Genomic DNA, 19,822 nt, shown 5'->3' with positions numbered 1-19,822 from the left:
TTGCTGTGTTAGCCACATCCTGGGCCTGTTGGGGAGCTGAGCCTCTGGATGTTGCTGGTGGAAGTTCTACGAGTGAACTCTGTGGCAGAGCTGTGCGTAGGGAACTGGACCTGGCTGTTTGATTCTGTTTTGTTTCGTTCGGTTCTGCTCTGTTTTGTTTTCCATTACACTTTCTGTTCTTAAAATCATGATCAGGTGAAACTGCTTTACATGGATGTCTGAAAGGCCAGAAATGCACGTGTTTGTGATTCTCTGTTGTGTCTGGTAGAAGCTTCTGTACCAGCGGTGACTTTCTGAGAACTGCTGTCAAGTTCGGCATCTAGGAATTCCCTTGGCTGAAGAGGCGAAGCGGGGCTGGAGCCATTTGTGTGGCGAGGGCTGGGGAAGGCGGTCGGGTAGGCTTGTGTCTGGAAGTCCAAGCCTGGGCTCGTCTGTTCTCGTGCATGCCTTGGCAGGAGTCAAACTTGGCCCACAGTGCAGGTCCATGCGCCAGGCCAGATGAATGAGGATTTCCGGGGGTGACACCCTAAGTGGGTTTTCAGTGTCTCTAGGTGATTGCAGTTTAAAGCCAAGTTTGAGACCACTGCCCTCGGAAGTTCTTGAGGTACTGCCATTGGGAGATTGCCGGGGTAGCAACAGGGATGACAAGATAAAGAGACTGGAGAGAGGTTTGAGAGCCAGGACGTGGCGGTGGATTTGGGTGAAGGAGGGAAGCCCACGTTCCAGGCTTGGGCAGCGTGGCCACAGGCGTTGTGATGTGTGGTGCAGGAAGCCGAGTGTGGGGTGGACCATGTATGAGTCTGAGTTGTCCAAGAGGAGACGTCCTGTGTGAAGTGGCACCGAGGTGTGGCGTTCAGGTGAGAAAGCTGGGCAGGTGAAGTGGGCTTAGGGGCCACTGCTCTGTGGAGGTCACTGGAGCCAAGAGAACAAAGGGTGTCAGTCGGGGCGTGTGGGGGAGTGAGGCCAGCCCCTAGGGAAGCCGGCGTGAGGGTGAGGCTCCGCCTGTGAATGAGAGGGGAGAGGTGTGGCCGAGGGGCGGGAGGAGGTGCAGGCTCAGTGGGGCCACAGGCGTCAGGATGATGAGCAGGGCCAAGGGCTCATTGCCTCTGAGGCCCACGCAGGACAGGGAGTCAGCACACATCTCATGATGGGGGAGGGAGTGCTCGGAGGGACACCGGCGGGCTTTGGAGCGAGTGGAGGGTACCAAATAGAGGCAGTGAGTGTGGATCCTGGAACCGGGGCTGAGAGACGGCCGAGGTGAGGCCGAAGTGTTGGAATGACAGGCACGAGCCACCACACCCAACACAGGGACATCTGCTTTCCTGGTGAGAGGAGGAGCCCAGCAGAGAGAAGCTGATGGCCCAGAGATGGGCTCCCAGGGAGGCGGGGGAGGTGTCCTCCAGGAGGAGGAGGAGGAGAGTGGGCACGCACACGCTGGCACACCAGGGAGGTGCGGGAATCACCTCGCGATGGTCTCGTCTCTGTGAGGGAGGAGGCAGGGGCATCTCTGGAAAATCCCCAAGGGACTGGACATGGGTGTTATGGTGGGGACTTGGCGCTGGTGGGCGTGGGTTCGGAGGTCCCCAGGCGGCCTCCCCCGAACGTCCCAGCGCCCCCAGAGCAGACGTGCGAGCGCTGATGGGATCTCCCTGCGTGTCTGTGTTAAGGGAAACAGATGGCCAGGCCTCAGGGGGCAGCGATTCTGGGGACTGGATCTTCACAATCCGGGAAAAAGATCCCAAGAATCTGGAGAATGGAGCTCTTCAGCCATCGGACTTGGACAGAAATAAGGTACGTCTGCTCCCTCCAGAATGGCCACACTGACCTCAGTCTGCGGTGTTTTGGAGGCACGTGTGTGTGAAGCTTGCTGTGGCAGCTCTCATAGAATTTTGTTGCTAGGGGATGGACGGATTGAGAGCTTTAGTTCTGTCTGGTGATCCAGGTGTTCACACCGGGGAGTCTGGCCTCTGGTCTGTTCTGTGCCACTCCATTCTGCTCTCTGCAGCCCTGCAGTCAAGTTAGGATGTCCTGACATGTGGCAATGTCATGGGGTTTGGGGGTGACCCGTGAAATGACTTCATAGCTCTCTTTGGGGGACTGTTGTGCATGTTGGGGTTACTTATATACATATCATAATTTTGTGATTGAGTTTTAAGGACCTTATAAATAAATGCATTGCTTTTGATATTTATGTAAAACAATTTTGATTAATTGGTTTTATGCCTGTTAAATTTATGAAAGGCCATATATTTAGGGTCTTGTGTAAAACATAGTGGTGTAGTTTCTCTCAGGCAGGGTGGGCCAGTAGCTGTGCCCTGTTGATCCTACAAGTCCTGCTTTGATAAGTGAACAGGTGTTGAATGTCCAATTAGAGGCTGCAAAAGTAGAAACTCGGCCTCTGTCGTAGACAGCACTTGGAATGGCCAATCTTGACCTGATTTCTATTTTCAGGGTTTCATTAGTAAAGTGCTTTTTTCTCTCTCTCTTTCTTTCTTTTTTTTTTTTTTTTGAAACGGGGTCTCTGTCACCCAGGCTGGAATGCAGTGGTGCCATCAGAGCCCACTGCAGCCTCAAACTCCTGGGCTCAAGCGATCCTCCCACCTCAACCTCCTGAGTAACTGGGATTGCAGGCATGTGACACCATGCCCAGTTTATGTAAAACTTTTTATTTTTATTTTTGTCTTTTTTTTTTTTAGAAACAGGGTCTCACTGTGTTGCCCAGGCTGGTCTCAAACTCTTGGGCTCAAGTGATCCTCCTGCCTCGGCTTCCCAAAGTGTTGGAATGACAGGCGTGAGCCATCACGTCCAACCAGTAAAGCACTTCTGCGTAGATAGCGAGACGAGGCAGTTCACCACCTGCGCCCACGCAAAGTCCCCTTCCACATGGAACCCAGATGCCGGTGTCCCTGGCGCGTGGGTTTTGCATGTCACTGCAGATGAGACTTTGAAGTCTAGCGAGAGGCAGCCGATAGTCTTCAGCTGTCATGGCGCGCAGAGGGCGTTTCCTCAGCGTGAAGTGTAGGGGTGAGAGGTTCGTTGCATTATTGCCGGTGTGAACGTCAACTGTTTCTGATGACCTTTTTTTCCTCTCCCCCAAGATGAAAGACATCCCAAAGAGGCCTTTCTCTCAGTGTTTATCTACAATTATTTCTCCTCTCTTTGCAGAGGTAGGTACCTGGCTGACCTTTTCGGAGTGGGAGGGAAGAGGGAGGGAGAAGCTGGACACACTTCAGTGGTGATGTTGCCAGTAAGAGTTGGGGACATTAAGACAAACTGGCAAAGGCTCAGAAAGCCTGCATGGTGCCTCCCCAAAGGCTGTCAGCGTCAGGCACCACCTTGCACCTCCCACTGTCCTGGACGGTGGCCACTCCGCCACAGCCTGGAGTGTGCAGACTGGATGACAGTGACCCAGCCTGAGACCCTGTGTCACCCGTTGCACTGCTTTTTAGCAAATCTCATTGGGTGCAGCCTGCTTCCTTTGCCTCAGACCAATTTCTGGCCATATGAAAAGTAGAGTCTTTCTTCTAAGGAAGACGTTGGATGCCCTGGAGTCCTCCGGTCTCCCCTGAGCCACATGTTTCACCAAAGTCCCTCCTCCGCTCAGCAGTGCTGCGCTCCCGGCTGGGCCTCCCCGTGCCGTGCCCACCCTCTGCTCAGCCTCTCCCTCCCAGAGGAAAGTGCTCCCGGCCATGTTTTGAGAGATTTTCAAAAGTAGGCTTTATAAGAATGAAGGTTGTTCTGCATCTGGTTAGTAGCGGATTTGAAAATATGTTGGAAGTCCCCCCTTTTCTTGTTGTGCCCCTTCCTGGCTGAGGTTGCCTTTGAGGTATTCACTGTGGGCCACACACACATCTGTTTGCATGGGGATCGCCCTCTTTGGGCAGCTTTCCACTGCGGCTGTGTTTGGGGGCCCTGGTCCTTGAAGGGGGAGGCCTTCGGAGGAGGAAGCATCGTAGGAGCTCATTCCCCTCTCCTGTGCCTGCATCATGCAGTGGGGAATCCCTGGCCGTGGGCTGTGCCCAGCCTGCCAGTGCCTCTTCCCAGCCCTCCAGTGAGCCTGCACCTGTTGCCCTGCCCTGGAGGGTTTGTCTGAGGGCCTCTGACCTGGCAAGTTTCAGGGCCCAGTGCGAGCAGGGCTGTGGCCGGGGCCCGAGGCCTCACCTGCAGCTTCAAGTGGGAAACAGCCGAGCCCGCTGATGTCGGGGAAGGCACAGGGCACGCGGAGGCCCTGCTGGATGTCTGGCTTCAGCCCTGGCTCATGGTTCTGGGCACCTGTGTTCTTCCTACCTAGGATGTCCAGGTTGAGTGCCAGCTTGCTCTTCATTTTGTCCCATGGGAGTGGGCCCTGTGGGATTTCCAGGCTGCGCTCCTGCGGCTCTGCCATTGGCCTCTGGAATCGGGTCAGTCAGGCAGTTAGGGAAAGTGCATGGAGTTTTTCATTTACCTGAGGCTGTTTATTTTTTTTACTGGGCTCATGAAGGAACTTTGACATAAGTATTCAGGACATATCCTAAATGCGATCGTATCCTGGATTTTCCAGCTAACCAAATGCTAAACTCGCATCTTTCCCAATGTATTTTTATGAATGATATTTGCTACCCTAGAGTTCAGAGTGTTTAATGTGCATTATTTCATACAATACTTGCAGAAGCTCAATAGAAGGATTATAGCCCCATGTTTACAGATGAGGCCATTGAGGAGACGGGCGTTGGCGTCCCTGCTTTCCTTCAGGGAGCACAGGTCAGGTTGCTCCGTGAAGTCAGTGGTGGGTCCAGTACGTTCCACACAGTGAGGGGACTGGCCCTCTCCCAGGGCAGCCCTTCTTCTGCCTTTGCTCCTTCTTTGAGACTTAGAGGCGGGACACGGGCAGGAGGGAGAGTGCTGGATGGTACATGATCCTGTCAGGACTTGTAAATACTGTGGGGGAGTCCTAGACAAACACAAGTGGCCATCTCGGGGTCGGCGGGGTGGGCCCTCTGGGACAGCAAGAGCTTCAGGAACAAATGCTCTCCGCACCCATTGGCCCTCTGAGGTCAGACTTTCCTGTTCCTGCCTGCCCCTTCAGCAGCGGAGAGAGAAGCTGTGGCTCTCAGGGCAGGGCTGGGTTTGGAAATGACAGCATGTGTTCAACAACCTGCAAACCAAGCTGAATGTCGCCTGAGATGTTTCTTACTTCCCTGAAAAGGAGGCGGTGTCCATCATCTCTGGAGCCACCACGAAGGGCCTCTTCTGTCGAGTTCTGAGCCATGCTGTATCTTGATTGAACAGCTCTTACTTTCACAGTTCACATTTCTGGGCCTTCCAGAGAGAGACTTAGTTGACCTTTAACTTAGGGAAGTGCCTGAAGGCACTGTTGTGATTTCTCTTGGGAGTAGAGGAAGGACACTGGAGATTCCCAGAATTTAAGGCTGCCACTTACATGAAATGGAATGTTTTGACACTACTGTGGATCACAAAGGCAGTTTGCTGGAGTTTAAGAACCAACCCATTAATATGAGGAAGTAAGCTTTGACGGCCCACGTGGCAGTTTCATATTGAGATTAGATTAACTTACGATAGCCTTTGAAATTGCTTTTCTGGTACAAGGTTATGGTTGAAATGGGAAAAGAGCACAGAGAGTACAGTCCATCATGGTGAGACTCGGGAGAGGCACACAGAGAGCTAGTCGTCTCTGTTCTGGCCTCGAACAGTCACGGTTATGGTCTGACGATTACCCTGTCTATACATAACTGCTCTCAGAGCATTTGAATCACCTTTCTTCAGAAGGAATCTGGGCTGGGCGCAGTGGCTCATGCCTGTAATCCCAACACTTTGAGGCCAAGGCGGGCGAATCACTTGAGGTCAGGGGTTCGAGACCAGCCTGGCCAACATGGTGAAACCCTGCCTTATTAAAAATACAAAAATTAGCTGGACGTAGTGGCAGGGGCCTGTAATCCCAGCTACTCGGGAGGCTGAGGCAGGAGAATTGCTTGAACCCAGGGGGCGGAGGTTGCTGTGAGTTGAGATCGCGCCACTGTACTCCAGGGTGGGCAACAAAGCCAGACCCCATCTCAAAAAACAAAAAAAACCCAGGGATCTGAAGTGGCCTGGATCCCGAGTCAGAGCCTTTCCCGGACACCCCGGGGCTGGGGTGGTGTCATGGTCCACGCGCTGTGTTGCTCCTTGAAAAGCATGCTTCCCGGTTCTGCAGCTGGTGCACCTCACACTGTTCTTCCTGTTCGTGTGTTTTCAGTTGAAGGAGAAGAGCCAGGCATGCGGCGGGAACTTGGGGTCCATTGAAGAGTTGCGAGGGGCCATCTTCCTAGCGGAGGAGGCGTGCCCCGGCATTTCCGACACCATGGTGGCCCAGCTCGTGCAGCGGCTCCAGAGGTAACTGCCTGGGGCCCCCCTGGGCTGGGGAAGGAGAGGCCTGCACTTGGCCTGGGACTCGGTTGGTGAGTTTGGTACTTCGCTCTTGGCCTGTCTGTTCCTGTTGTCTTGCAGGCCTCAGGGTACACACAGAGTTGAATTAGAGGAGACTTTGTTGAATTCTAGAAATCAATGTGAGTGAAGGATCTGAATCTGGAAACTGCTGGAAAAGCCCGCAGGACTTTGTGCGTTTGTAGCTCTTGCCACACAAATACAGGGTGGTGGTGAAATAATCTGTTTCCTCTTAATTATGCAGCTTAATTATTGGCCAGAGAATGATCGTTCTTAGCCAGATGTATGTAACTGTGTCTCTGGTTTTCGGCTTTAAAGTCAATGTGAGAAATGCCAGCAGCTTTGGTGTGGTCACCTCGGCGGGAGCAGGTGCAGGTGTGTTTGCTGTCTTAGCTGTGTGTGTCTTGTCTGGAAGCCTCCTTGGTAGGGGCTCATCTGTGCCAGCCTGTAGGGAGCTTTTGTCCCTGCCCAGTGGCCCCACCTGTTACACACACTGTGGGTGAGGACTCAGTGGGGTGACGGCTTCGCCCGCCCTGCCCCCTCCCAGCTTGTTGTAAGAGTAACCATGGAAACCAAGCCCCTCCTGACTGCCATGGGCACAGGCGCAGGTGTTTGGAGGCAGTGGATGTGTGCTGGGCAGCTGCTCTGTGTGAACAGGGTGATTTGTCACTGGGCTGTCCTCCCCCACCCCGGGAGGACCAGGCGTGCTGCTGCCTTGACATTCATCTTCAGGTGTCCAGGCTGATGCCCCTACCAAAGCTGGCTGAGCCTCTGTGATGATGACGGGGATTTCCAGGTCTTCCCTGAGATGTGTCCCACCTGACAGTACATAAAGAAGTTGTGCGCGTGTGAGGTCCCTTTTGCTATCTGGGAGTGATTGAAGGGGCTGCCTACTGTCCTGTGAAGAGCCCCTCTAAGTGGGGATGGCGGGAGAAAACCACAGCTCTCATACTTCCGGTTTATGCTTCTGAACTTGGGTTTCTTAGTATGTCATTTCAACTTTTTAAGTTGCTAGAAAATAAAAATGATTTATTGGCTGCCTTTAATTTTGAGGCAATTGAAGGATGATCCCTCCCTCCTTTGATACCCAAAACAGTATAGGAATACAGGAAAATAGAATGAAAAAGTCATCCATCTTTTGCCTGAACACAAATTTTTTGATTTCTCAAACTTAGTATCACATACCTCATGCTAGTGACATTATTTCTCATTAGAAAGAGCCTTATAATAAAGCAAATAGAACAAAACCAGAAACTCGCAGGATTGTTACTGTCTTGTTCGGCGTTTTGTTTTCTGCTTTTGTAATATTACTTTTAGAACCAATACTTTCCACATTGTTCAGAATTGCCTGAAATTGTTATGAACTGTTTGTTTGTATACATGACTTGATTTCCCCAGGAGCTCCAGGGCAGAGCATCTGGCTTGTATGTGTTGAACTGATCCATGTTTCCCATTTCCAGACCCCTGTCTCCCTGTTCCTCTTCTTTCAGTTGTTAAGGCAAGTTGATCTGTACTAGTGCTGGCCAGTAGAAGTACAATGGGGGCCACATGCAGAATTTTACGTTTTCTGCTGGATGTGGTGGCTCACGCCTGTAATCCCAATGCTTTGGGAGGCCCAGGCAGGAGGATCGCTTGAGGCCAAGTGTTTGAGACCAGCCTGGGCAAAATAGCAAGACCCTGTCTCTACCAAAAAAAAAAAAAAAAAAATTTAGCCAGGCATGGTGACTTGTACCTGTGGTCCTAGCTACTTGGGAGGCTGAGGCTGTAGAATTTCTCAGGCCGAGGAGTTCGAGGCTACGGCTATGATCACCTCTGCACTCCAGGCTGGGCAACAGAGTGAGACCCTGACTCTAAAAACCCAACAAAAAGAGAATTTTACATTTTCTCATAGCCATATTTTTAAAAAGCAAAATGAAGTGAAATTACTTTTAACAATACATTTTTAACCTGCCAGATCCAAAGTATTATTTCAACATTAATACCAACAATCATCAATAAGATATTTTACATTTTTGGGGGGACCGTCTTTGGAATTGATGTGTCCTTTACACTCAGCACATCTCCATTCACAGGCAGCACATTGCACGTGCTCACTGGGCATCGTGGCTGGGGATGACCCTCTTTAACCTCATGTGGGTCTGTAGCTACCTGATGTCTGTGTTGTGTTTAAAACTTTACTTTGCAGTGACACACAGGGGAGGCCGAGTCGGCGCTCTCTTGCCTTTGTCTGTGATGAGTGCCCCTCTTTCCTCCTCTGTCCTCAGACGACCTGCCTATTGGGGTGCTTATCGTCTCCCTGCAGGCTTGGCTGTGGCCCCCACTTCTCCCTTCCCTGCCCCTGAAGCTCCCACTGAGTGTTCACCTCTGCTGGCTGCCAAAACCACGGGGCCATGGCTTAGACTTCCTGCCAGTTTTGCTCCGAACACGTTATTTCAGTGGATGACTGTAGGAAAAATGAGAGCTGCCTCTCGTCTGAAGCATTTTCAGAGCTTACTATGTCATCATGTATGGATCCATTTTTTAGAATTTCTCTGGTACTTATTTCTGTCTCAGCTGGAATTAATGTTTGGATTCTTTTGTGTGACATCAACTCATCCTGTGATTTAGTCATTTGTACTTCTTTATAATTGAGTCTTAGGCTCCGTGGCTAACACGTGCTTTTGGGAGGACCTTATGTAACCATTCGTTCTCTGGGAGGGTGCCAAGTATTTCAGATGCCTTAAAAGAGGAGCTCTAGATGGGAACGTTTGAGATTAGCCTCGCCAAATACGTCCTCAGCCATCTCTCCCGGACCTGTGACTTGGAGTCTGCTGTAAAATGGTTGAGGGAATCGTGGTCTTGAGGGGACCCTGTCCTCACCCTTTTTTGTATTCTAGAGACAATCTTGTAGAATTTTTGGAAGACACAGAAATTACCCATGATCCCACCACCGTAGCCCAAATCTCATCATTATCTTTGGGTGCATTGCCTTCTGTTGTCATCCCAGGTTATAAGCTTACTGAATTCTCTTATCTACCTTATAGTGCAGATAAGATTTTTTAGAATTTCTATAGTACTTATTTTTAGGATACAGAAGTTGTGCGTGTAAACTATACTTACATAGCGCACATATACAGGTTGAATAGCCCAAATCCCCAGTCTGAAACTTTTTGAGCACCAGTGTGAGGCTCAAAGGAACTGCTCTCTGGGCCATGTCAGATTTTGGATTTGGGGATGCACATTGGTAAGTATAATGCACATATTCCCAGATGCAAAGCCAGAAGCATTTCAGATAAGGGATGCCCAACCTGTAATTTTGTATGTACTTTTAAACTTGTACATATTTTTAATACTGCTTTTATATATATACGTAGATACAGATAATTACCAATTTTAGTGTGTGTTATTTCAGTTTGTATAATTTACTTAACTGATTCTGTACTGTTGGGCATCACAGTTGTTTCCAAATTAGTGTAATTACGAAAATCCCAAGAGACATTTTTGTGCAGACGGGTTGTTCCTGCTTTGGACCGTATTTCGGAAGCAGTTCTAGGAAATAGATTCTTGGACTACATCACTATTTTTATAGCCAAAATGGGTTTCCTGCCCTCACATCGGGAATGTATATGCATCCCTGGAATCTTACTGTGTCATCGTGTATGGATTAATTTTCACTTTTTAACAATTGATCATAAGTAAAAAGATACTATTTCCTGTTTTATTCACATCTCTCCAGAGAGGCTGAACCCATTCTAGGTTTTTGTGACACACTCTGGAGTTTTTGTGTGAGAATCATGATCTTCTCAATCTTCATATGCATTCGCTTAAAGTTAGACTTACCCATTGATATTTGCTCCAGTTATTTTTGTATGACTTGGAATTTCCTATGAAAACTTAAGATTTTGGTTACTATGTGAATTTCTACACAGGGATGAGAAATGACATGTATTCACTTCTCTCTCTCTCTTTTTCCCTAGATATTCTCTAAGTGGTGGAGGAACTTCATCCCACTGAAATTCCTTTGGCATTTGGGGTTTTGTTTTTCCTTTTTTCCTTCTTCATCCTCCTTCTTTTAAAAAGTCAACGAGAGCCTTCGCTGACTCCACTGAAGAGGTGCGCCACCGGGGGCCACCCCAACGCCGGGCGCCCGTCCAGGGACACACACAGTCTTCGCTGTGCCACAGCCAGATGAAGTCTCTCAGATGGGTGGGGAGGGTCAGCTCCTTCCAGCGATCATTTTATTTTATTTTATTACTTTGGTTTTTAATTTTAACCATAGTGCACATATTCAAGGAAAGTGTCTTTAAACACAAAAACCCTGAAATGTATATTTGGGATTATGATAAGGCAACTAAAGACATGAAACCTCAGGAATCCTGCTTTAAGTTGATAGCTCCCTCTGGGAGCTGGAGAATCGCTCTGGTGGATGGCTGTACAGATTTGTATATAGTGTCATTTTTACGGAAACCCTTTCGGCGTGCATAAGGAATCACTGTGTACAAACTGGCCAAGTGCTTCTGTAGATAACGTCAGTGGAGTAAATATTCGACAGGCCATAACTTGAGTCTATTGCCTTGCCTTTATTACATGTACATTTTGAATTCTGTGACCAGTGATTTGGGTTTTATTTTGTATTTGCAGGGTTTGTCATTAATAATAATTAATGCCCCTCTCTTACGGAACACTCCTATTTGTACCTCAACAAATGCAAATTTTCCTCTTGTTTGCCCTACGCCCCTTTTGGTACACTTAGAGGTTGATTTCCTTTTTCATCGATGGTACTATTTCTTAGTGTTTTAAATTGGAACATATCTTGCCTCATGAAGCTTTAAATTATTATTTTCAGTTTCTCCCCATGAAGCGCTCTCGTCTGACATTTGTTTGGAATCGTGCCACTGCTGGTCTGCGCCAGATGTACCGTCCTTTCCAATACGATTTTCTGTTGCACCTTGTAGTGGATTCTGCATATCATCTTTCCCACCTAAAAATGTCTGAATGCTTACACGAATAAATTTTATAACACGCTTATTTTGCATACTCCTTGAAATGTGACTCTTCAGAGGACAGGGCACCTGCGGTGTACGTGTGGCCGTGCGTGTGTACTTGTGGCTGTGCGTGTGTGATGAGAAACTTTGGAAGACTCCTGGGAGAAGTCCCCAGGTCAGCGCCCTGGACAGCTTGCACACTTGCTCACTGAGATGATGCGGTTGGAGGTTGCTGATCTGTGCGATTGCTGTAGCGGTTGCTGGGGACCTTAAGGGTTATTTTGCTTCTCTGAAAGGGCCTGTGCCTGCTAGCCAGGCAGCCAGTGTGTCTGTTTTTCTTGGTTTGCTGTGGGGCCTTGCTTGGCGAGGGGGAAAATCTCTGGGTTTCTGGAATGGGAGAGTTCTTGCAGCAGTTGTTGACTGGTACATGAAGCATTCTTTTATGTGTGTTGAAGCTGATGATTGACATCTCCCGTGGGTGTGCCAGTTCTTGTGGAGTGAGGATTTTTGGAAGCAAGGAAGTTAGTGGGTGAGCTTGGGGATGTAGCTCAGCTATCTGCTGGTCTAGTGGCCTCTAAGCTACAGGGGGGACAGAGCCCTGAGCTACAGATGCTTGAGTGGGTTATTGTGTCAGTTTGCTAGTGCAGTCTGGTTTTTAAGCTCTAAAATTGAGGTATTTTATTAGAAGTGGATTTGGGTTGAACTCTTTAATTTCTATAAGGGATATATTTTGGTTAGGGGAAATAGAACTGAGTTGCTAATTCTTATTGTACTCATTACTCTGCACAAGAATGTTATCTGGAATAATAAAATCGGGGAAGATTTCATTTTGTATTTCCAGGGAATATTGTGTGTGGGGAACTGTTTCCTTACGTGAAGCAGGCGGCATAAGCCAAAGGTTAGTTTTGTCTTTGTGAGAGAATCGCACAGATGAGTGTGTGTTCCCCAGGGCGTGCTGTTACCCGATTTTTAAGTGAGCCAGGGCAGACAGCAGCTTCTCTGATTCACAGAGGTCTTCAGATTTACAAATGGACAGTGACATCAGTTTTTAACACTGAAGCCAGTCTCATGCTAGTAACAGTGGTTGTGCTGCTCGAGGGACTGGGTTCTGATGAAGAATATTGGTATGAACGGGGAGTCTCTGCAGTCGCCAGACTAATCCTACTCAGCTCCTTCCCCCGTGGAGCAACAAGTGAACCTTTGGCAGCATTGAGTTGACTGGCAGCATTTCCTGTCGGGGCAGATGGGGTTTGATGGAGTTAGAAAGCTTGCCACTGTACGCTGTCTCCTGGGCTGTTACTTTCTGTTGACACACAACATCAGCTCCAGAGTTTTTAAGGGCATCTTAGCCAAGGAAGCTGGCCTTTGTGTAGCCACTTCCAGGCCTGCATTAACAGAGAGCCCAGGCACCAGGGCTACAACTGGAACCTGCCTCAGCATCAACTGCCGCTGGTCTGTAGCCAGACCCGCGGGCCCAGCCTTTGAGATGGGTTTACTGTCACCAATAGCCTCTCAGTGCCAGCCCTGAGCTGCTCCTGGCTCAGCTACCTGGAGCCTGCAGCCTGGGGAGGTGCTCAGCCTCTGCCTCTGGGAGACGAGGGCTGTGGGCTGGGTGGCTGCTGCCAGCGAGGTGGACACCAGTGTCGTTTGGGATGTCCTGGCCACCACCTGCTGGGTTCTGATTTTTTTGGAAGTGTATCTGCCTTCCTTATCCAAAAATTTTATTCCTGAATTGCTCCTGTGAAGTGGCTGGTTTGGTTCTGTAGGTAGCATTTTGTACCTTTCCTTTGGCAAAACACGGTCAATTTATAAGCATTTTTTTACATTTCCTTCTTTAAAAACAGCTTCTGTATTTCTGCTCTAAAATATGTCAACAAAGGCAGTGACTTAATAGGGCATGTTCTTAAGCACAGGGACTGTATCATGCAGGGGCCAATAAAGCTCAAGAAAACGAGTATCTGCGTCATTGTGTGTCTTGTGTGTAGCGTGTCTCAAACTCCATCTGTCCCTGGCAGCTTGGGCGTGGACTGTTACCCACACTAGTATTTTCCTGAGGGCACACAGGAAGCAGAGGTGCTGGTCACAGGTCAGAACCACCAGTGTCTAGCAAAGTAGTTTGGAATCATCCAGAACTAGCTGAGGAGACTGCCTCGTCCCCAAGTCTCCAGGAATGAGTGACCAGTGACTTCTGGAGGGAGCCCGATAACATGGGGGCTTTAGAAACCCTTGCTGGAGTGTCCCCTTCCCCCCCCCCGCCCCAACCACACACACCACACAGAAAATGAAGACTACAGACAAAGTTGGTTGTTTTGCCTTAAAACGTCAACATGTTGGATTGTGGCGTGAGGTATTTTTATTCCCTTTGTTAGTACTGGAAACCGTCTGGTACATCTTGTAAGGCAAATGATTAACACACGTCAGGCTCTTTGTTTGCAAGTTGCCGTTTCCAGGTACACCAGTCCAAGCTCCACAGAGAGGGCGTGCTCCTGGTTCTCAGGTGGGCAGGTGCCATGGTGCGGGGCACTGGAAGGAACTGGGTTGAATCGGCCGTCGCCTCAGCTTGAGACTCTCGTTAGAAAGGGCTTAGGAAAACCAAGGGAATGGCAGCCACCCCATCACCGTCGAGAACAGACAGATGTTTCCCGAGTGGAGGCCTGAACCGTTGGAAACCACGTTCCCTGTGCAGTCTGACACTACCCCATGCCTGGGGGGAATGAGTATAAAAAGGTAAATGTTTTTGAAGACAGGCACGATATATACTACTAGAGAATGCGCAGTTTCAAACCACAGTTGCAGGAGGATATAGGAATAACGACAGGTGCCGGGGACTACGTACCATGATTTCATAGTGCTCTGCAGCCAGCACGCTCACGAAACGCTCATCACGGAACATACCACAAATGGCCCTGATCAATGACATACAGGTTTTCATGCTTGTGACACACACAGCAAAACACCACGGCTTATCTTCCCATTGTGTACACCACTCACAGGACGGTGACAGTCCAGGTATTGCACTGGATCTCGGCTTCTCTTAACAGAAAACAACCCTGCTACGGTTTGGAAAGAGTTACCACTTACAACGATTTGGTCAACTTGCACCAGGAAGTCGGGAACGGGCGTTTTCAGGTGAGCGTGAAACCCCGCAGTGGAACGCGGTGTGCTGCAAATTGCTTAGTAATCAGAGAAGTGAGTCCTACTAACTTCCTATTATTACAAAAGTAGAAAGACTGAAAAAACGAAATCTGAAAATGATCTCATTTGCTTAAGGCTGCACCGAGTGTATTGCAAACACCAGGAAATCCACTTTGTAAAATGCAGCAGCCAATAGGTGAAAATAACAAAAGTTTCTTTTTTTAGGGGAAAAAAAAAAACAAAAAACACTTGCCCTGTCTTGTGTTGAACGGATGTGTGTGTGTTTTTCAGGGGCAGGGTGGAGGGAAGATGTCATTTGGCACTCTCGTAATGACAATGTTTTAATACTGGCACTAGCTAAAGAACAGCGCCCCCAGCGGATGCCAGGACTGGAGGTGGGAGCGCTGTTCATTCAGATGCTGGGAGGAAGGGGTTGAAAAACGCGGCTGTGGAGACAGGAGAGCTGCTGGGAAGCCATGTTTTTGATTTTCAGACAGGTGTTAATTTTACCAGGCTTCATTAATACAGAAGAAAGAAAACGTCTTCCAGGACAGCAGCCACTGCGGAAACGAGTGTGTCCGGCCATCAATACACGAGAGACTCTTTGTGACTCAACACGTGGGCCCGCGAGGCAGAGCTGGTGGCACTGCGGATCACTTCCATCCACCTGCAACACGGGAACGTCAGTCAGTCAACTTTTTTTTTTGTTTGGACGGACTCATGACGCTTCGGTGGGCATCGCTTATGGAAACACGGGGTGAAGTCAGGTCGCCTTGTTGGCAATCTGCCACTTCAGCAGGAGAGCAAGGGAACGCCCAGCACCCAGGCGTTCTGTACAGTGGAGACCTACTGGCCTGGGCACTCATTTAATATGGAGCTGTAAGCACCTTGCTGAGGTGACACTGCCCACTCCATTGGAGCAGTTAGGAGTGAGGTGGCCTCGGCTGTTGGGGAGAATGCTACCTCCTATTTTCATGGACACTGCAGAGAATGGTGGGGCGTGTCCCATCCTGCTTAGTGGAAGCTCCCCCTTTGAGACAGGGTCTGGCTGTCACTCATACTGGAGTTGGGACTACAAGCCTGCACCACCACGCCTGAATCTCCATTTTATATGTTTGTGTATTTGCTCTGTACCAGTGATTCTCAAATGGCTGTGATGCTGTCCCATTTGGTAAGGTCTGGAGACATTTTTAGATGTCCCAACTGAGGGGTTGCTGAGGGCATCTAGTGGGTGGAGGCTAGGGATGCCGCTGAACATCCTACACGATGCAGGACACACTCCCCAAATTACCTGGCCCCAGGCCTTTCAGGATCTGGACTGCAAGGCGGGGCCCTTTGCCACAATAATAACAAAATCCCAACTTGGTTAAACCCAGCTCTCGAGCTCAGTCCCTCAAACTAAGTTTTTCAGTCCAGGATCAGATTTGAGAATGGCTCTCAAATGGTTCTCCTCTGGGTTCCTTTTCTGGTGATACTGCTTAGGAAGTGCTACCTTTGGATATCACAGGAGTTTTAAACTCTGGTTTTAAAGCATCGTGCTATTTCCAAAGAATTTACTGGGAAGTACGCGTAATTGTCCCTGCTGCTTTAAAAATCCCTGGGATTGATTGACAAACTGCTGTTCTGTCCCACAACATGGCCAGCAGTCCCTGAATTGGGGACTGCCCTGTCTGGTCTGCAGCCTGAGGACCTCCCTCCCCACAGGGGGTGGCTCAGAACAGCCTTAGGCCTGACTCTTATTTCGCTTTATTTCTTGGTTAAACGAAGTCTGTGGTCCCTGGGTCCCATTACACCATGTAGCCAGTCTCACTAATAACCCTGAAGAGTTTTCCTTCCTCATACGGTCCTTTGACCTGAAACAGCATTTCTGCCACAGCCCTGGCAGCAGCAGCGTGACTAGTACTGCTGCAGTCACAGACTGCGCAGCCCGAGGTGCAGTTTGGTTTTTGTCGTGAAAGGCTTCCACTGGGCCTGGGTGGGTAAAGCTGGGCCAGCAGAGGCCGGTGTAGCGGCACCCACTGGGGCTTAGCTTCATAGTCCCGTACACACACATCAGAGATCTCCAAGCAAGATGTCTAGGGCCTTAGCCAACGCCATGCAGGGTAAGGGCCCAGGGAAGTCAGGACCCCACTCTCTGCCATGAGAACAGAATCGCCTGCTGGTGTCAGGCAGTGGGACCCCAGGTCTAAACACTTCAGTTGGCAGGGAAGGGTGGGGCCATCTCACTCGCTAACTTGGGAGCAGAGCCCTGTGCCTGGGAAGGGGGCAGCTACCTTTCGAACGTGTACTCGCTTTCCGCCCTGAAGTAGTAGACATGGGACTTGAAGTGCAGCTTGAACACGTAGTCTTTGTGGATGTTCTCGGACTCGGAGGGGATGGTGAGCGAGTAGCCGAGCAGAGGCAGGCTGGCGAGGGGATGATTGTCCTGGAAAGGGGAAACAAAGTGGCTTTTCGGGGGCAGCTTCTGCTGCTGGGCGTGGCTGCTGCCCCACATCGGGCAGGGACTCCGGGAGCCCAGACAGCGCCACCCTCGGGTGTGGGCCTGGAAGGGATCATGGGAGCCAGTGTTGGCCTATACATGATGGCCCAGGTGGCAAGTCCCCACCAGGACTGAGCTGTGGATAAAGCCAACCCCCGTCCCTTGTCCCGCCAGAAGATAGGTGGCCCTTCCTAGGGCAGAAGTGGTCCTTCAGTGGATAATATCAGCCTTTCCTAGAGCTGAGGGCCTCAGGTGGACAGGGGCCCCCTGCCAGCATCCCTGTCATCCCCGTGACACCTGGCTGGAGCTCAAGAGGCCTGAGTCCTTCCAGAGGAGGGCAGCCCCCTCACCTCGTGCTGCCACCCACCCTGTGTGTGGCACTTACCTGGTGTGACTTGTAGAAGAACAGGCAGAAGTTTGTGAACACCACCCACAGCTTCTGCCACCCATTGCTGTTTTTGAATTTCCTCAGCAGGTTCCCAGACAACTGATTCTGCAAGGCAAGGAGGCCTGTGAGAAGCACGGCAGGCACCTGCCCCAGCTGGGTGTGGAGAGCAGCTGCCCCTGCACCAGGGCCCTGGGCTGGGGCATGTCCACGACTGAAGGTTGAGGCCTCGCTGCTCCCCCGTGTGTGGGGAGACGTGGCAGGTCCTGGAACCCTGATCTCATCACTTCCCCTTGCCATTTGCTGTGGGGCATCTTGGGGGCCCTGTGTCCCCCCAAAAGACACGCTGAGGTCCTGACCACCAGTACCTTAGAACGCAGGCATATTTGGAAACAGGCTCGTTGCAGGGTAACTAGTGAAGATGAGATCACACAGGGTAGGGTGGGCCGTAAATCCAACGGGAGTGGTGTCCCGAGGAGAAGAGACACCTGGCGGGGAGGGAGTGGGCCCTGTGACACCGAGGCAGAAATGGGGGTGCAGGACCCCACGCACTGCCAGCGGGTGGAAGCTGAAAGAGGGAAAGATCTGTCTCAACAAGCTCGGAGCAGCAGCACTCATTTTGAGGTGTCGGGCACCCTGCGCAGGAAGTGGGGCCTGGGGTGCTGGTGTGCGGCTCCCACCTGCCCTCTAGTGGCCCAGGAGGCAGCCGCAGCCCTGCCCACCTCCAGGCTCCCGGCTGGCCCAGCCCCTGGAGCATTGTTGGGATGCACTGCAGCCCAGCTGGGGGCAGGGACAGGCCCCTGTGTCCACGCTACCTCCAAACAACCCTCAGCAGGCCTGACATGTTGGTGGCTCATTTGGTTGCTTTGCAAAAGTGACATCACCAGCAGATACTTAAAGCAGTTACACCGCCTTGTAAAGGCACTTAATGCCACTGAATTGTTCATATAAAAATAGTTGGCTAATATTGTGGTATGGCTATTTTACCACAAAAAAAATACGGACTTCTGAGTCTGCCTCATTCCATGTCTCTGAGTGCCCCTGTCACTAAGCTGCTGTGCTGGGATCAGTCTGGTGTCCCTGCCCTCCAGTTGCTCAGGGTCCAGTGGGAGAGATGGACACCAACAGTGGGTCCATGAGGGGCTGCAGGATGTGGAGGCCCCCTCTGTTGGCAGAATGAGAGGGACCCTGCAGATGGGGGAAAAGGGGGTTCCAGGCCAGGCAGGCAGCCCCAGCCCTGCATCCTCCTCCCCTAATGGCAGAAGGGAACAAGAAAATGCAAGGCTCTAGGTTCCCAGAAGGTCCTGGTGGCGCCCGGGCTGGGCTGATGCCCGTGTGGCATCTTGGGCCATGCACCGTGGGGCAAGGAGAGTGGCACACTCCCCTTTCCTGTTTTCATACGGAATCAGTTTTCACAGCCAGCCCCCCCTGCGGTTCATACATGTCACCCATCACAGTCTGGGCCCATTTGTTACCAAAGCAGCTTCCTCAGAGCTCTCCAGCTTCTGCCTGGCCATTCTGGTAGCCTCTGGAAACCTCTTCATCAATACGCACATCCAGCGGCCCTTCCTTGCTCCCCACCACCCAGCGGCCGAGCCTCCTGCTCCCCCCGCATCGGGTCCATCCTGGCCTCCAGCATGTTACAGGCCCTGCTCGCCGCGACTCTCCTGCCCCACACTCGGGAGGCCGAGGCCATGCTGGTGGCTCTCAGACCTGTCTCCATTCACTGCCTTCACAAGAGGGTCAACATCCTTGTCCAGAACCAGACCAGCCTGCCGTGTCTCCTCGTGGCCCTGCACTGGGGCCTCCTCTCCTCTCCCTTCTTGGCTCTCATCCCCTCGGCCCCTGCTGTGGGTTGAACGCACCCTGCAACAAGACAAGCTCAAATTCAAACCGATGGTGGCCTCATACGGACACGGGGTCTCTGCAGATGCGATCGAGGTCAGGCCACTAGGATGAGCCCTAAGCCTAACGTGAGCCGTGTCCTTAGAAGAGGACATTTGAGCGCAGATGCAGGGAGGACAGTTGGTGACATGGCAGACCAGAGCCCTGCGACATGGGTAGAGCCAGGGACCCCCGAGGAGAGGACTGCCGCAGCCACCAGATGCTGTCAGAGAGGCGGGGACATCTTCCCTGAAGGAACGCACCTGCCAGCAGCTTGATTTTGGACTTCCGGTTTCCGGCACTGTTAGAGATGTTTCTGTGGCCTCACCCAGTCTGAGGCTGGTACTGTGTGATGCCACGGGGGACAAGTATAACCCCCGTGCCCGCCACTCCCTGGCCTCCGTGTCCCTTCCCTCCTCCCAGTCCTGTCGGCACTCCGTCTGCTGAAGAACCTCCCTGCTGTCCCCCATCTCGCCACTCCAGCCTTAAAAGACAACTTGCATTGCTTTGCTTCTGGCCCTTCACCGGCTCTAGTGCCCACGGGCTGGGCAGCCC

At 51.0% G+C, this 19,822-nt stretch overlaps 2 protein-coding genes across 4 annotated transcripts in view; one reads left to right on the top strand and one right to left on the bottom strand.

Annotated features, from left to right (window-relative positions):
• The window catches only part of STK24 (serine/threonine kinase 24), a 128,960-nt gene extending 117,533 nt beyond the window's left edge, over nucleotides 1-11,427 (top strand). For both annotated transcript variants that reach the window (XM_050765983.1, XM_050765984.1), the window contains exons 8-11: nucleotides 1,668-1,791; nucleotides 3,099-3,167; nucleotides 6,233-6,369; nucleotides 10,377-11,427. In XM_050765983.1, the coding sequence (XP_050621940.1) occupies nucleotides 1,668-1,791; nucleotides 3,099-3,167; nucleotides 6,233-6,369; nucleotides 10,377-10,413 (367 nt within the window). In that variant the 3' untranslated portion in view covers nucleotides 10,414-11,427. The remainder of the gene's footprint in view (nucleotides 1-1,667; nucleotides 1,792-3,098; nucleotides 3,168-6,232; nucleotides 6,370-10,376) is intronic.
• Nucleotides 11,428-13,688: 2,261 nt separating this feature from the next.
• The window catches only part of FARP1 (FERM, ARH/RhoGEF and pleckstrin domain protein 1), a 461,133-nt gene continuing 454,999 nt past the window's right edge, over nucleotides 13,689-19,822 (bottom strand). For both annotated transcript variants that reach the window (XM_050765964.1, XM_050765965.1), the window contains 3 exons: nucleotides 17,384-17,491; nucleotides 16,793-16,944; nucleotides 13,689-15,186 (listed from right to left, as the gene is read on the bottom strand). In XM_050765964.1, coding sequence (XP_050621921.1) covers nucleotides 15,105-15,186; nucleotides 16,793-16,944; nucleotides 17,384-17,491 — 342 coding nt within the window. In that variant the 3' untranslated portion in view covers nucleotides 13,689-15,104. The remainder of the gene's footprint in view (nucleotides 15,187-16,792; nucleotides 16,945-17,383; nucleotides 17,492-19,822) is intronic.

Source organism: Macaca thibetana, chromosome 17 (genome assembly GCF_024542745.1).
Source record: "Macaca thibetana thibetana isolate TM-01 chromosome 17, ASM2454274v1, whole genome shotgun sequence".
Lineage (NCBI taxonomy): Eukaryota > Metazoa > Chordata > Mammalia > Primates > Cercopithecidae > Macaca > Macaca thibetana.
The sequence above is the reverse complement of the archived record's forward strand: the minus strand, read 5'-3'. Positions and strand labels throughout refer to the sequence as shown.